At 51.1% G+C, this 17,875-nt stretch overlaps 1 protein-coding gene across 2 annotated transcripts in view; it reads right to left on the minus strand.

Moving 5' to 3' along the window:
- The window catches only part of SGMS1 (sphingomyelin synthase 1), a 118,930-nt gene that overhangs the window by 12,395 nt on the left and 88,660 nt on the right, over positions 1-17,875 (minus strand). For both annotated transcript variants that reach the window (XM_042909222.1, XM_042909223.1), the window contains one exon: positions 9,439-9,556. In XM_042909222.1, coding sequence (XP_042765156.1) covers positions 9,439-9,556 — 118 coding nt within the window. The remainder of the gene's footprint in view (positions 1-9,438; positions 9,557-17,875) is intronic.

The following is a 17,875-nucleotide window of genomic DNA, read 5'->3' on the forward strand; positions in this document are numbered from 1 at the left end:
CCAATGAAGCGTCCGTAAGAACAAGCAGGAGTTACGAGAACGTCCTTCGCGGGAGAGGTGGTGTGCCTGCGGGTTGGGTGAACGGTTCTTGTGATTCCGTACTCCCGCCCCGCACGATTTCTCACACCGTCTTACTACTACTTGAGTGGGCAGGAAAAAGGGAGTGGTAACAGGGGGATTTTGTGTACGAAAACATTAGCTTTCGTGGGGATGGAGAGTCCAACTTTTCCACTGAGTTTCCCCATTAATGATCCGGCCGTATCCGCACCAGCCGGTGGGGTGGTTGGTGCAGAGGCCGTGACGCCCATTTCACAGATGAGCAAATCAGCAGAGAGGCTGTTTCTCTGTTTCACCCAGTGAGTCGTCTGGGCTCAGATCCCACCTCTCCCCTCCCTAAGCGAGCTTGCCTCTGGGGCCCTACAGACAGCCTGCTGTTGTCCCCAACGCCTCCCCAGATGACAAAGGCTCCAGAGCATCTCCAGGTTGTGGTGGCGGTTCTCACGAAATCCAGCCCACTTTACGCACGTCATTTCCAGGCAGGTGCACAGGAGCACTCGCTGAAGAGCCACTTTCCATAAGTGGGTTTGTTTGTTTTTTTTTCCATTTAAATCAAACTTCCCCGTTTCTATAAAAGCTGTTCTCATGGAAATCGTTCACAAGCCAAGGGCACGTTTTCCGCCTTCTCTAACAAGGTGTTTCCCACCTGTCCTTGACTTTCCTCGCCCTGGGCTGGGCAGTGGCGGAGGGGTGCTCCCAATGTCTCTGAGTCTGCCTGCACAGGAGCACAAGCCCCGGGTCGGGGTCCGGCGTCCGGGGGGCTCTGGACGGACACTCTGCCCAACGCGGCCTCAGCGGTCTCTCGTCTGGAAGACGGCAAGGATGATACTTCCTCGCCCACGGCACCCCCAGCCAAGGTGAGGGGAGGTCTGCTACAAGTGCCTGCTCCGTTATAAAGTGCGTCCAAACTTCGGGCAGCATGGCAATGACCATGTCCTTCGGGGAAAACCCCACCCCGGCACCCAGCAATCCAGATCGGGGTGGCTGTCCACGCGGCCCTCACCGACTCTCGTCCGTGGTCACAAGGCACTTTTCTGAACCCTTCTCCTCCACGTGGTAACTGCTTCATTCCTGGGAAGACTTCGTTTCACCCACAAATATCGCGTCCACCTCCACTGATGTGGCGAGATTTCACTGCGCGTCCTCTTAGAACACATTCGTGCAACTTCTAAAAAGACGTTTCCCTCCCTTAAGGTCTGAAGGATCTGGCTCTCTGCACCTCTCCATTGTCAAGTGTATCCATCCATTCTAATACTATGCGGGTTGTTTTCTTTTATTTTTTATTTTGTGGGGGCACGGTCTAATTATCATCAATAAAACACGAAATGCCCAACCAGCCTCCCTTCCTCCCCCTAAAAATTTCTGTATTTTTTTTATGACCTCTAGTAAAGGAGACTTACCAAAGCTTCACAAAATCTTTAAAAAAGGTTGGCTCCAGATTTCCCATTTTCTTATTTGTTACATTAAATAAATCCAGTATTTCAGCAAGGCACTAATCCCTTTAACAAAAGTACATTTGCTTTTAGTGTTGAGCGATCCTTTAGCCTCACTTGTTCATGAAGCAAAAATTTATAAGCAAATTCCCTCAGATGTTTATTAGGAAAATCCCTAAATCTAAAGGACAGTACAGGTCTTCCTCGACTGTACTGCCTCCTAATAAACCCACAGTGAGTTGAAAAATGTAAGTGGAAAATGCGTTCACTGTATCACTGTAAAATCAGAAAATCCTAAGTTGAGCCGCTATCCTTGGGAATCGTGTGTCTGATAAACACCCACAGACTCTGTGCTTAGCCTCCTCCATCATCGATGTGCTGCCACCCTTGCTCCATTCTCCCTCTTTTTCCTGGACCAGTTGAGGACAAACTGAATATGCTAGGACATGTTCCTCCACTGTCACACTCCTAACTTTTAACAACGAGGCAGTATGGTCCCAGTTAAGATATCTCTGGAATGCCCTTCACAGCTCTTATGCCCCAGCCAAGGGTCTGATCAGAGAATGCACAGTGAGGACACTTGGCACAGTCTTAATTTCTCCCAGTCTGCTAGTTTCTCGGTCTTTGTTTTTATGACGCTGATATTTCTGAAGAGTCCAGCCTCGTTTCTTTACAGAATGTCCCTCAATTTGGGTTTATCTGATTGTTTATGTTCAAGTCCAGGTGAAATGTTATTGGCAGGAATATTACAGAAATGGCAGGCCCTTCTCTGCACACCATAGCGACAAGCATCTCTCATCATTTGTCCCGTGACCGGTTTGATCACTTGGCTACAGGAGTGCCTGCCGGATTTCTCCACCAAATACGCACCTCTGCCCCTTTATAATTAATAAGCAGTTTGTGTTCTTTTCTAAATTAGCTAAGTATCATGCCCTCAACCTCTCACCTAATGGCCTTAGCACCAATAATGGCTCCTGCTTGAATTACTACTGTAGTCGTTACAAATGGTGATTTTCTAGTATTTCTTTTACCTTTTTCTCCCTCAATTCTTAAAAGCTTTTTTTGCTCTAATGTACTATAATCAACTACTGTCATTATTTCATTGTGATACTATAATTATCTCGAACACGGCCAGCGGGAACCTCTCCAGCAGGGAGTATGGCTTCTCAATGGGACGCCCTGGCCTGCGGTGGCCGGGCAGCCCTTCCCTCAGGACACAAGTCCATTTGTCCATCTGCCCCTACTCTGACACAGTGGAAAACGCTTCCTGGAGACCCATCTGCCACCACCTGTGGGTCTCCCTGGGGTGCCTACTGAGTTCTCTGAGCCTGGTGACCTGCTTACTCTAGACAGCTGCTGCCACGTGGAAAACCTGTCACCTTCCCAGTGTCCCCCAAACACAGCCCTCCCTCTCCCCCTCACCTCTAAATCAGGCCATAGTGGCAACGCAGCCTCATCACCTCCCTCACGACCCGAGACGTGGCCAGACTCCCTGCCCTGTCACTAAAGACTGACAGTAACTGGGAGACAGCTGCGGGGGGGGGGGGGGGGGGGGGGAGCTCTGAATCAACTGTAACTCCCTCACACCCCCGGGGGTGCCAAACGACAGGGTGTTCAGGACAGGGGCCCGGCATCTGGCACCTGGGCAAGTCCTCTGTCCCCCCTCCCTCCCAGACAGCTGGAGGGTCCCTCGAAGGGGCACAGGTGACCACCTCTCACTCCTGCTATGCCTTCCCCCGTAGCCTGGCTCCTCGGAAGGGTGACAAGACCCCTCAAGTCTGCCCACCGCACCCCTCCGGCTTCATCCCTGGCCATTTGCCACTGGGGCCCACACCCAGGGTCACCCCCCTTCCCCAGGCCTCCTCTGTACTTCCCCGTGGCTCAACCCCACCTGGTGAACTCCTCACCCTTTGAGACCTGGCCGGGACGGCCGACACCCAGCAGAGTATATGCTACCTTCTGTGGGCACCATAGGCAGGTGACGGCGATCTGCCGGGTGACTCAGGGAAACCTGGGTGCCCATGGAGGCCCCTGTGGTATCGACCTGTGTATCCTCAAATCTCACCCCACACAGGGCAGGTGCTCTAGAAATGCTTGTTCAGGAAACAATCTCCCTGCCTCACAATCTGGGGGCTCTCTGGGGATGTCCCGTAAATAAAACCACGCAGAAAGTCTAAGGCTTATAAAATGATGTAAAACTGCACATATCAAGGGTAAACTATAAGGAACTGGGAATAACTGCACAGAAAGCAAGATGAGAAATACGTAAGACGACGATGCATAAAGGACTAATAAACATACGGAAACATTAACAGTAAACAGGGCTCTGAGTGATTGTAAAAACTTTCCTCTTCCTGTATTGTTTTTAGTGTATCTACAATAAATGTGTAGTTTCTTTAAAATGGAAAAAAATAATCTTTTTAAGAGAGAAAACAATCCAGTGCATTTCTTTTTTTTTTTTTTTTTTGTCCCTGAAAAAGGAAGAGAGCATTGGAGGCAGACAGAGGAAGAGCCTTGGGATGGGGAAGGGTCTGGAAATTACCTGCGAGAAATAGTTAAAAGTGAGATTGAACACGGAAAGGGGGGTCACGGTGACGACGGTAAGAAACAGGGCAGCAAGCAGAAAATGAGGTGAAATCGCGCACTGACAAATTAAATCCCACACGATTCCACAGCAGGACACGAAGCTACTTTGGTAAGGGATGCAGGCCGTGTTCTCACGGCCGACAAGGCCCGCGGGACCTCGTCACAACCTGGGATCGGCGGGCGTGCAGGGCCGCCTGCCACGGGGCAGCCACCTGAGAAAGCACCAGAAGAGGCCACGAGGTCCCTGCAGAGCGGGAGCGGGGCCTCCACGTCTCAACCTCGGGCTGCAGGAGCTTGGACCTTTCTCGATTCTGGGACGCGGGCAGGAGAGAGCACGGAGGCCGTTCTGTCCCGACCGCAGAACAGTGAACTCCCGCTGCCACCCAAACACAGCCTGTCCAACGGCGGGCCACGTTCAAGTGCATGGGGGCGGGGGTGCAGGGAAGAAAACACAACTTCGTACCTGAGGAGAACCACGTCACTAAGACGCCGTGTCAGATCACGGCACCGGCCAGCCGAGCGCCCTTGCTGCCATGTGACCGTGACCCTCTCTGTTCCAAGGTCACCACGGAGACCACCCAGCAGAGCCCAGCATGCACCTCAACGTGATCTGAGCCACGGATTCCCTCGCAGGGTGACTGGCGAGAGAGCTGAAACAGCCCCACGGTACCTCCTCCGTCAGCCGTGGGCTGTGCGCGAACCTGGGGCCCGGGGCGGGTCTTCCTTTGCCCCGACGGTCAGAGCCAACGTTCGTAAGGAAAGCTAAGGACACCACAGAATTCGCAAATATTTGCTGTTGCGTTTTCTTTTTTAAAACTGGATCTGAAAGAGCGGGAACAAGAGGCAGGTGGCTATGTTCTGGTTGGTTCACACGCTCCTGGCAGAAAAGCTCTGATGACGGTAACGGGGCCGATGGCGTGACCGGCTGGCGTCCGCTAGGCCAGAGGACACGTGCGTCCCAGGAGCTCCTCGTCGAGCATCTGCACACCGCGACTCCCCTCTGCATGTCCCCAGGGGGGCTCAGCTCTGTGGCGGGAGCACTGACGGAGGCCTCTGTCCTTCGTGCCCTGGTCACCGCACATGCCCGTCACGGTCCTGCCGAGTGCCGAGCACACGGCCAGGAGATGAGCGTACTGAGTGCCACGAGCCTGCCGGGCCCTTCCTCCTGGAAGCCCCACGTCCTGGGCACCGGCATTAGGACTCCCAACATGACGGCAGAACCGAAAGACGACATCACACACAAAGCGTCTTCTAAGGCCCAACTCGTCCCACGCAGCTGAATGACGCCGCGACACCGTGTGAGGGCCACCAACCGACAGGCTGGGAAAGGGGTCACGTGGGAGCTCTCGCCTCTGGAGGCTCTACTTCCCGCCCTGTCTCGGGCCTTTTCACGTGCCCGCATGCAGAACGTGACGGCTCCCGTGCTCGCCCAACCTTGACCCCGTACCGCTAACCGTCCTAGACGGCGCCCCACTCAGGGGTCTCCCAAGCGCCTCACGCATAACTATCCCAGTGGGAAGACCCAAGGGGCCTGTGAAACCCTCATTCCCCACGTCAGATTTTTGCCCAGGGGTACGACCTGCGCCCTCCTGCCCTCCCTCCGGGGGACGGCCAAGCACCAGCCGCTGCAGCGCTCTGCACAGGGACCACGAGGGCGCGGGCTTGCACCAGGGGGCCAAGGCGCTGTCCACACAGGCATCTCTGTCCCCCACACTCACTCCTCGCTCACTGGCTCCTGGAGGCGTGCGACGCAGGCCGGCCCGTGACGCGAACGTTCGCCAGACAGGGCAGGGCGTAGGGTTGAAGCATACCCTGCCTTTGGCGTTTTCCGCCGACTGAGCCCTACGTGCTGCCGTCTCCCCCGAGCTCTTTCAGACAGACCCAGAAAGTGTCACTAGTGCTGTGCAGCCACTAAGGAGACTGGGGAACTGAGAAGGTCAACGCAACTGCCCTGGCTGGGAAGGGGCTGTGTGAGACCGTCCTGACTCTGACCTCAGTTCTTCCCACTACTCGTTACTCGGTCGGTTTGTCCTTTTATGGGGTGAGAAGCCCCCTCTCTGTGCAACGGGCCAGGGCGAGGCTGTTCTGGAGGCGAGGCTATGGAGGGCGGGGTGACTTCCTGAGGCTCCTTTCAATCCTGGCTGATTAGCCGTGGGCAGGGCTCTGAAGCAGCAAAGCTGATGTCCAGGGTCCCCCTCTAGCACCCCTTCTCCCCCTTCTGACACCGTTCTAGTCCTCAACTGGTCACTCGATTGCTCGAGCTTGGCCCGCCATGCCAGGGGCAGCCCCGGCCTCCGTGGCCTCCCCGACTCTTCTGTCCAGCATCAGAAACCATTCCCTTGTTCCTGGGGACCATTCCTGCCGACGGAGTCACAATTGAACTGGAATCAAGTCTCCAGAGCCAACTTTCTATTTAGAGAAAAAATGGAGGACAGAAAAAGGCTAATCGACACTACAAAGGAAAAACCGGATAAATCCAGAACGTGGGATACCCCACGGAATAGCCTGTCTGATCTCCATGGGTTACGAGTGGGCTTAAAACAAGAAAAGAGGGAGAAAGGAGAGAGTACTGGCCTAGAATTGGAGACTTAAGAAACAGATCAACTAAATGTAAGGAAGTTGGCTCCTGTAACTTGTACAAACTGATGTTTTTTAAAAAAAAATTTTTTTTTAACATTTATTTATTTTTGAGACAGAGAGAGACAGAGCATGGACGAGGGAGGGTCAGAGAGAGGGAGACACAGAATCCGAAACAGGCTCCAGGCTCTGAGCTGTCAGCACAGAGCCCGACGAGGGGCTCGAACCCACGGACCACGAGATCATGACCTGAGCCGAAGTCGGCCGCTTAACCGACTGAGCCACCCAGGCGCCCCCAAACTGATGTTTTTAAAGGCATTTTTAAGACAACCAAGATGGTCTACGAACTGGGAACTGCCAATACCGAGGAAGGACAGTTGATCGTGTTGACTACACCAACAGCATGAAAGTTATCAATAAAATGTCCAAAATTTTCAGATGCATACTAAAGTAGATAGCCATGAAACGGCATTACCTGGGGTCTGTTTTAAAATACCTCAAGGGGTGCCTGGGTGGCTCAGTTGATTAAGCATCCGACTTCGGCTCAGGTCATGATCTCGCCGTTCCCAAGTTCGAGCCCCACGTCCAGCTCTGCACTGACGGCTCGGAGCCTGGAGCCCGCTTCCGATTCTGTGTCTCCCTCTCTCTCTCTCTGCCCCTCCCCCACTCGAGCTTTGCCTCTCTCTCTCTCTCAAAACTAAATAAAAAACATTTAAAAAAATACACATATACTTTTAATTTTTTAAATACGTCAAAATAAAATGAGATGAAGCTAACGTAGCCACTCTTGATAATCACGGCGCCTGGGGGGTTGGGCACGTACAGCTTCCACACATGAGGTCCTCTGCCCTGGGAGATGCGCATGAACGGTTTTAGAATAAAAATTATTTTCTGAATCCTTTCTTCCACGAGCCTAAAGGAATTAGATTTAACACATTGTAACTAATTGTGCTCACTTTTTTTGCTAAGCTGTACTCACGTTTCATCCCCTCCCACGTTCTTTTATTTAAAAACTCCCAATTTCCAAAGGACCATCACGAGGGACGGCCCCGCTCGGGATTTCTGGCAACACCATAAACCAGAGGCACGTCTGAGGTTTCGTTTTTTGGCACAGTTCCTGCTGTGACCTCTTGTTTTTACCAAGAAAAGCCACAACTCTTTATAGCCTCGGGACCTTGGCTGGATTTGCCTATGACTCAGGCAGGCCGTGAGTGCCAACAGGCCCCGGGCGTGGGCCGGCCGGCCTGGGCGCGATGGCAGAGAGAGGCCGTAAGGAGAAACGGAGCGGGAGCCAGGGCAAGGGGGATGGCCGCACGGCACAGTCCCTCACGGCCGATCCGGTCCGTGGGCCCGGCCAGACTTCCCATCTACCTAAACGAGCGCGCCCCACTCCCCGCTGGAGACGCTTCTCGACGTGCAGACTTTTTTTAAGAAGCCCAACTCAACTTAGGCACATACATCTCAACTGTCAGCCTACTACTGAGAACACACGGCTGATCGCCAGCCTCCCCCCGCCGAGTCCACGTGCATCACTGGAGCCTCCCGGCGAAGGTATTTCCTACAGCCCGGCAGCCCCAGGCAGGCACTCAGTTTTCAGAGGCCGCAGAAGGGAGGCTGGCTTCCCGGGAGGAAGAGGGGACGAGGTGGAAGGGGGAGGGCGGTGGGGCTGCTGTGAGGGACGAGCGGAAGCTGGGACCACTTGTTCTTTGTGGCGGCTTCTCCAGGGTGAGGAGTCTGAAGTGAACCAGAGGAAGAGAGAAGCAGGGGACCAGCCACCCTCCTGGGCACACGCCTGAGTCTTAGAAGGGAGACCGGTAAGTAAGCACGTAACTTAGCGGGGTCCAAACCTTCAAATGATAAAGACTCCGCTTCAAAAATCCAATAGGTTTTGCAGCTCTCTTTCATGGTTCCAGCAGAGAAACTCTCTCTTCTGGAAAGAAGAAACTTTATAAAAGGGGAGGGAGCTGAAAGGACATGGGTGTTTTACCAACATCAGCGCGATGCAAAAAGAATCTTCCAAACACATCGGAGCACCCCGTATTTTCTCCCAGCCTAACCGAGGACGCCGGCCTCTCCTTATTGCTTGAGAGCTTTGCTGCAAGCCAACATTTTTACAACTCCATCTTCTGCTAATTATTTCAAAAGTTCCAGTGACCTCCCTAGTTGGAAGCATTGCAAGGTAAAAGTTATTTTGTGAACCGGGTGGAAAAACAGAGACGGTAAGAGAGGAACGGTTTACGTTAGCGAAAGGTCTCTGTGCCGCCAGAGAGATCGATAGGGCCACACGCGCCTCTGGGGAGCGGTGACCTCGTTCGGGTGGGTGGAGGGCGCGAGGGGACAGCGTCTCCTGCTCTGCCGTTAGAGATGACCACCGCAGGGATTAGTAGAAAGAAGGAAAAAATATCACTGGAGGCCGAACCTTCCACCCAAGAGAGGGGAAAAAAGCATATACGAACTCTTGGATCTGTGTCAAGGGAGCGAATGGTATTTTAAAAGTTTGGCAGGAAAAGCAAAGAGCTACACCCACACACGCGGCTTAACCGCCTCCAGCGCACTCACCAGACCACATATGCTCCCAGCTGGGGCGCATGGCGGGGCCTGGAGATGTGGGGAAGGGGGGAGGGGGCGGGCGCCGGGCCACACTGCTCAGTAACCTTCCCGGACACGGGCGGGGGGGGCCTTGACTACACTCTGAAGAAACTTCCACCTTCGGCCTTAGTCAAAGGACCCCCGGGCCGGAGGACAGACAGAAAACACAGGGAAAATCACAGTGAGCAAAGATTACCTTCGGAGAGCAGTTGAAATGCATACCGGGCACCGGGAGTGTGGTTACATACATTGTGATACAGCGGTAGAGGTACAGCGTGCCGACTATGCAGAAAAATCTTCTGCTAATGATAGACCTGGAGAAAGGGAAAAACAGGGCACTCAGTCAGGAAATTCTGCAGGTGCATTTCAGTTCTCCGTGACCCGACCAAGCCAACCCACCCGACGTTCCTTGAGAGCCTAGAATAAGAGCGTTCTCATCAAAGCCAATAGACTGCGGTGAGGATTCTGAGAACGATGCTGTGGTTTTTGGTTTTTACTATTAACTGGCCCAGAGAGTCTCCAGTGCTCGCTGTTGCTACTGATTAGTCTACCCGAGGCCTTAAACCTGAGCTGACGTTCGCCTGATGTGTAAGGGCCCGCCCCGCCCCGTCACAGCTGCCTTAGTGTCTGTGCTTAAACGCGTGCAGTCTCTTCTGTCATACAAGGAAAATGCTCAGAAAAGTACAATGGCACTAAAGTGCAAATTCAAAATTCTTCTGACCAGGAATGGGTCAAGGACACTGAACAATTTCGCCCGTACGTCCCAGAAAGGGATTCTCCGAGCTGATCTCTGAGAAAGCATGACGTCAAGGCAAAGAGCCTGAGGGCCAGCATGTGAGCTCGCCGCCCCTCTCCGTGTCCTAACCACGTGGCCGTGGGACAGGCCACGGACATCTCTGACTCGCGCTCTGTGTACCCGTAAACCTGGGGTAATGGCATCAGAAATCCCGTATGGAAAGCCCCCCGTCACACACGCACGACGGTTACATGGATGGACGACCAAACAAGCAGGAAAGAGACACAGAGGCTCTTCGTCCTTCACCTTGATGAGCCTTTCTAACGAATTACCTGACCCACACACGTGCACGGGGTACGGAGTTGGCGGTCCACACGGGTCACCTTCAGTTAGATTAAGTTGTACTGACTTCAGGGAATCCTTGGACAAAAACGGTCCCTGCCTTCCTACGTCTAGCCTGTTCTTCCACAGGCCACGATCCCGGTCCTGGGGGCTCCTCCCTCCGCCAAGAGCAGTTCAAGGGTTTCCTTGGCCTGGAGCGGCCGGAGTTAAACACACAAAAAAGTCTGAGACACAGGGGCCAGGCTTTCCTTTCGGACCCTGGGCGTTCAGTCACTCTACAGTCTACGGTGTTGCTCGATTCTTAGGCAGGATGGACATCCCTACTGCAGTGGGGCCTAGAAAGAGAACTTGGTGCCACCCGTATTTTTGGTGGTAACGAGAGGAACAAAAGCAACAGGTTCAGTAACGGGCCGGCTGTGGGAGTAAGAAAGAAGAACAAAATAACCCACGCAACCGCACTGGCATTTCATTCCTAACTGCACCTGTTGGTGTATGTTACTTACGACGTATGGATGGAGTCTGGGTGTTTTACCCCCTCACCCACATTTCAGAAACTGGGTCAGAATTGCTCACCACAGAGGTGGTGTTACTTTCTCTTAGCGAAGCTGTTCACACCACCTCCAAGTGCAAGAATTTACCCAGCACAGAGCGGTCTTGGAAAGGTATGTGCCGCTCGGTACGACAAAAGGCGCGATATAATTAAACAATACAGAGAAGGACAATAGTAGAGAACAATATGTACCCCATGAATGTCTGACCGAGAACACTTGAAACACCAAAGTGAATTATAAAGATTATCTTACTTCACAAGGAAATGCCCTCTCTCACCACCCAGCCCGAACCAGAATTATTTGCAATTTCACTTGACGTACCCAAGAAAGACCTAAGACACAAAACTGTTTATCCAGATCTGTTTCTCTCTCTAGGGGTAGAAAAACAAAGTGACTGCTACCAGTTAATCTGGGTAAAGACGACAATTAAAATTAAAAAAAAAAAAAATTTAAAGTAAGGGGAGCTTGGGTGGTGGACTCTTGATTTAGGCTCAGGTCAAGGTCTCACAGTCATCTGATCGAGCCCGTGTCAGGCTCCACACGGAGCATGGAGCCTGCTTGGGATTCTCTCTCTCCCTCTCTCTCTCTTTGTCCCTCCCCACTTGTGCTCTCTCTCTCTCTCTCAAAAAAAAAAAAAAAATAAATAAAAATAAATAAAATAATAAGTAAACTTTAAAAAAAAGAAAAAAATTAAAAGTAACAAACATCGAAGATTCAGTCACATTTACTCTTTGACTTGAAGTGAAAACAATCAAATGAATTTCTCATGTGACTTCATCAGTACTGACAAGGCCACGAGTTGAAAGTGGCTGTGAGAATCACTTAATCTTTTAAAAATTAATCTTAGAATATCTTCAATCTATAAAGTTAAGCTAGGATTCTCCCCCCACAAACTTAAAAAAGTAGATCATAAAAGTGTTTCAAAGAAATGTATGTACCTAAGGCACTGATTCCTTCATCAAAAATTTCACACGTTAGAATGTTTTACTTACTTAGAGGTTCAAAAGTTCGAGATGTGTTTTTTAAAAAGGTTTACAGCAGTTAAAAATGGAACAAGGCAACAAAAAAGCCACAGAGAAAGTGTTGATGAGGTATTACGAGAAATCCAGCAAATGCCAAGAACAAGACACTGCTAACTGTCGACACCACAGTGGTGTTCTTCTCGCGTGGGGTCATCTCTCCTTTCACGCCGGAGAGAAGCCTGTTCCCCCTCCGCTCACACTGTGCCCTGACCATGACCTCCTCAGGTACTTGTCTTTGGCCGTGGCTATCTATTTGCGGACTACTTGACTAATAGGCCCTTACAACTTTTCCTGAGACAGAAAAAAACCAGAAACAATCCACGTTGGTGAAATGTGATTATAAGGGTACAAGAATAAAAGCATTAATTACTATTTTACAGACAATTATTAAAGACTTGTTAGAGGAGATGTCATGTCTAGAACAGGTGACTGTGAACTTTTCAACATCCCTAATTTAGAAAGGAAAAAAGTACTCAGAACCTGAATAAATACTACCAAAGTTAGGTGGGTTTTGGCACCTGGCACAATGGTCTGTAAAGTTCTATAGGAAAAAAGGCTGAAAGAAGTCAACACACTACAGTGTAAAATTAAAACACTGGAGAGTCCTTCTGTTTCCCACAAGCTGTCTCTTTCAACTAATCCACAGCCAGAAAACGTACAAATGCTTTCAGAGCTCAGACCTGGTCTGCCTGCTCTTTATGGAAGCTTCTGGCCCTTAGAACCAACGGGCGCTGAAACACGGCAGTGGACTAAACAACAATCCAAGAAGCGAGAAACAAGAGAAGCACACGAGACAGGGACAGGACAGGGAGACCCGTCGTCTGTGGCGCAGTCGTGGGTCCACCACGCAGACCCGGTGCTCTGAGGGCATCACACGGGTGCTCGGCCTCTAACAAAGGTGCACCTGGTGACTTGGGCCACCGCAACTAATTTCCTTGAAAATTACTTCCTCACCAGCAAAAGGACACCTCGCCTCCTCCTCCTCCTCACGAATCAGAGAAATGCTACTGAGGTGTCTTTCCAGGCTGTTACGAACAGTAACCAGGATTTTGCCAGATTTCTCCCATATGCCAGGCTCTGTGCCATTTAGCTCTTAAGGCAACCTGCAACGCAATACGATCCTTAGTTCACAGATGGGGAGACTGAGGCTCTGAGTTTAAGCCGAAGTACAAATATATCACACGACACGAAAAGACTCGGGAAATGGGTGTCAAATTGTGTAAGGAACCCCAATTTTACCTGGAGAACACACTCTGTGCACCTACAGATGAGGTGACATCCTAACACATTTAAATCACGTTTAAAAATCTATTTAACTCAGATTTTTCACTAAGTTAGGGTTTTACGTCATATTTCCTATCGACCAGAACTCTAAAAACTAAGAGTTCTGATGATAATTTAGTAGGCACACTGGTTATCACAGTCCGGGACCAGATCCATCTAGATCTCCAGCACTAAAGGCATCTACCACCGTGCACGGCCACGTCTGCTTACCCGCTGGGGTTCGATCTGCGGGTCTGGAACGGCAGCCACGCCTCGGTGTTCCGTCTCGCCCGCACTCCCACACAATGACCTGGCACCTGTTGTCCCTAACACCACCCGTGCTTCCCTAAAATCCCTTCCACACGGATGAGCCGGGATCATTTTTTTGGAAACAGATAAACAGAACACAGCCTCTGACCCCCTTCAGCGGTGGCCAAATGCGTTTACAGTTCGATCCGAAGCCCTTACCAAGCCCAGGAGGCCCGGGACAGCCCGGCCCGCCTCTGTCCAACCTCACGTCCCGCCGTTCCAGCCGCTGTCGTCCGGATTCAACCCCAGTCCGCTGCCACTGGCGCCCTTGGAATCTACTGTGCAAAGTCCCTCCTGCCTCAGGTAGGACCTCCGTGCCCGCCATTCCATCCGCTCGGTTCCCAGGATGCTGCCTGTCACTCCGTCCTCTGGCAGGAGACTCTGGAGAAGTTCCCTGGTACGCTCTATCCCATCCTTGTGTTTTAATTTCTTCACCACCCCCGCCCCATTCCCATGCTCTGTGGACATTTACTCCAAAGTGGGTTTTTTTGTTTTTTTTTGCGAGAGAGAGTGCCCACACACACTCACGAGCAGGGGAACAGCAGAGAGAGACGGGGGACAGGATCAGAAGCAGGTTCCATGCTGTCGACACAAAGCCCAATGTGGGGCTCGAACCCCCGATCCATGAGACCAGAGCTGAAGTCGGACACTTAACCGACTGAGCCACCCAGGTGCCCCTCCAAACTCCAACAGGTTTTAAATGTTCTCCTCCCTTTACTTCCTTGCTACCAGCCCTTGGGTTCCCTGGATAATGTCAGCCCCTCACCACTGCCTACTCAAGTTCAAAGTCCCCTCCACCAGACCCCACAGCTGCCTTACCTGACAGACACAAAGCCCACTCCCCGGGGCAAAAGAAGCTGCTCATTATTCTCTAAAACCCTAGCTTCTTGCGTTTGCCCTGAACCTCTCTCCTTGGCCTCTGCCATTATCCCGTCTGCAATAATCCCAGCCACCCACCCCAAATGCCACCTCTGCCCAAAGCCTTCCAGATGTCCCCAAATGGACAGAGCCACTTCACCCTCTGCACCACTCTTGAACTTTGCTTCTACTTTATGGTATATTTCACGTGACGCTGACACCACCATTAGCAACAGAGGGGCTCGTCCCTTCTACCAGGGGAAGCTCTGAGACACGGCTGGGTCTCTCTTTTAGTCCCAGTGAGGCTCACGGTGGTACCTGTGACACTGGCCAGACCACGCGGCTCTGTGCCTCAGAACATCGCTTCTTTATTGCCTCTGACAGGCCCTTCCCGCCTCCTTCCGTAAACGACTGTCCTTTAAACTCGTCCATGTATCAGCCAGAACTAACCCGCCTCTGACACTCACTCTGCACCTTCCGGCACGCGCAGTAACATTCACAACACCTGCTAGGATGGCTGCATCCACGCAGATGCCCGCAGCCCGGGACCGAGCCGCCCCCCGCCGTCCCGTGTCTTCATAGCCCTCACCCGGGTCTCGACTGGTCCAGGTGGACGGACAGCCATGAAAACCTGGAGCTTAACTCACTACTTTGGGAAAGAAAATGCCAAGGAAAGGTTTGTGAAACACACAAAAGGGACAGGGTAAATGCCGTGGGACAAAGAGCAAACGTGCATGCCCCACCCCCCCAAAGATCTGTAACTCATTTAATATTTCCTGGGCACCCGCAAGGGTGGATGGCACAGCCTGTGAGTCAGGAGACAGACATGCTCACAGACCCCGCCCAGACAGGTGTCTGTGCATGCGGAATGCCTTTCTCCCTTTTAATGAGCCATCTCAAAGAAATTTTACATCTTTGGTATTAATTATTTTAACCACATTCCTGCTTAGCATAGGTTATTGTCCCATTTTACAGAAGGAAAAATCAGGATGTAAAAAGTTCAAGCACTAGCCTGGGGCCAGAGCCAGTCAATGAGAACCACATGGGCCCTTGGTCTCTGGAGTTTCAACCAGCTGTTCTTTTCACTAAAGAAATGGTCAGGGCAAAAGAAAAAAAAAAGGCAATGGCTTAGGTTTTCTTTCCTAAGTGCCATGTAGAAGATGTGCACTCTAATACAATAATTGATTACAAGCAGGAAACGATCCACGCTGGCTTAAGGAATTAGCAAAGAACAGGTCATATTATAAAACTGCCCCCACTCAATATATCAATATATACGTTATCATTTCCTGGGTTAAACAGAGACTGTAACATAAGGTAAAGAAAAAAAATGTTACTCTACAAGATATGAGAGACGATATCTATATGATCTGCCTGGAACAGTCATGAAGAATTAACGTCAAGTGTCTTCCAGAAACTGCTAGATCTGTATGTGCAAAACAGAAGGAGTTACATTTCTTGTTGGTATTTCAGGCTATTAACAAAAATGATATATGTTCACCTGCACACGTATATACGTGTGTATAAACATGTGTGCTTGTGTTACATATACATATATATAACACATAGCTATATGCACACACATAATGCAAGCACATACGTGGTATACCCAAACACATAGATCTTACGTGTCCATAACATATATGCATCATATACATAAATGCCTACATGCATACATATGACGCATATAGGTATATGTACACTCACATCTTTCCTACATCAAAACTTACCACCTTGAATCACCTTCTTAGGGGCTGGTTCTGTCACAGCTAGCGGAACTGAACGATTATCGATGTTTGCTCTGGGGCTAATGGATTAACCTTAAAAGTAACACACTCTCCTTCTCACAGAGGGTTTCTAAAACCGTAATAAGCACATACATCAGCAGCAGTGGCTAACACTGAATTTTTGGCACGGTGATGAGCACAGGGCAACATTCAATAAACGTTAGCCGCTGCTATTATTTATTTGTTCACGTAGGGACGCCCGCTCTACTGGCTCACGGCCGGTAGAGCCTGCGACTCTTGCTCTTGGGGTCCTGAGTTCGAGCCCCACGTTGGGTATGGAGATTACTTCAAATTTTTTAAGACTTCCGTATTTGTTCACGTAACAAAAATACACGTGCTGGGCACTGGGAATGTTGTGCTGCACAGCACGGACGGGAAGCCTGCCTGGGTGCTTGCCTAGCGGTGGAAGGGGCAGACAACTAGCAAGACAAATAAGCAAAATACAGAGCATTTTATCTAGAGAGCGAGGCGGTCAAACTGAGCGAGGGTGTGGGGGAAGGCAGACTGCAGTCTGGGGCTACGCGGGTCGGAGGAGACGTCCCTGTGAATGGGGGTTAGCCAGGAGGATGTCCGTGGCAGGAAATTCCAGACAGAGGCTAGCGTGTGCGGGCGTCTGCGGACAGGTGAGGGGTGGTGGAGTAGAACGTCCGAGGACAGGAGACCTGGGAGGACCCCCCGGGTCGGCACGAGCACTCTGACCTCAAAGCTGTCGCAGCTGGGAGAAGAGGGAGGTTACACCTGCTTACTCTCACGGTGACACACACAGGCTGCCAGGCTGACAAGCGTATCAGGGGAAGCGAGACCAGGAACAGAGAGACGGGGTCGGGGGAGGCTCCTGTCACAGCCCAGCCCAGAGAGGATGGTGGCAGATCCAGGGCGGCCACAGAGGTGGTGAGGAAGGGTGGGATGCCACTTACTAAGACGGATGTGGTGGGTTAGGCTTGGGAACCAGGAGGGTGTCAAGGACTCAGGCAGGGACTTCAGACAGGTCACCTCACTCAGCCCACAGGACAGTGTCGGGACAGACACTGCCGCCTCATTCCCATCTCGCAGGAAGGAGACAATGCCACTACGGTAATTCTGCAACCTGACCAGATCTACTCGGTTAGTACAGTAAGTGGCTGCAGGGACAGGTGATCTTCCACAAGTAAGATCTGCCACGTAACTGAGTGCCTGTCACTGTCACAGTGCCGACAGGCTGGCGGGGGACAAATGCAGTGACTTCCAAATCAGACCATGGGTAACTAATGGTTTGGGAGAGAGCATGCCTGGGTGTGCTATAAAACAGAAAGAAGGTGAACCTAATACTGCTTAAACACCCACTCATATACAGATTACACATATCTGGGCACACACAGAAAAATATCCCAAGGGCTACAAACCCATTGTTTATGTTTGGCAACCCGACAGGTGATTTCTGTTTTCTTTTTGTTTCACTTCTAATCTGCCTAGAGGCAAGCTGCATTACTTAGTTTTCTTTAGCGTTATAAATAAAAATCGACCCATGAAAATGGTCATTTATTGTGCCTGTGTACTTTTAGTTTCGCTCTCTCCCCCCTTTTCTCTTAAGTCTTGGTGGAAAAAACTCTTACAACACTTATGTTAACTTAAAACCCAAATTGCTGTGATTCCAGCATTTAGGGAGCTCTGCAGGGTGAATCCAATTTCCCTAGAATTCCTAGGACTTAGACTAGCATTTAGGTCTTGAGATCTAACCTGGTAAACATGAGAAAATACGAGGAGACCGCCTGTCAGCCACCGTGGG

This window comes from Panthera leo, chromosome D2 (genome assembly GCF_018350215.1).
Source record: "Panthera leo isolate Ple1 chromosome D2, P.leo_Ple1_pat1.1, whole genome shotgun sequence".
Taxonomy (NCBI): Eukaryota; Metazoa; Chordata; class Mammalia; order Carnivora; family Felidae; genus Panthera; species Panthera leo.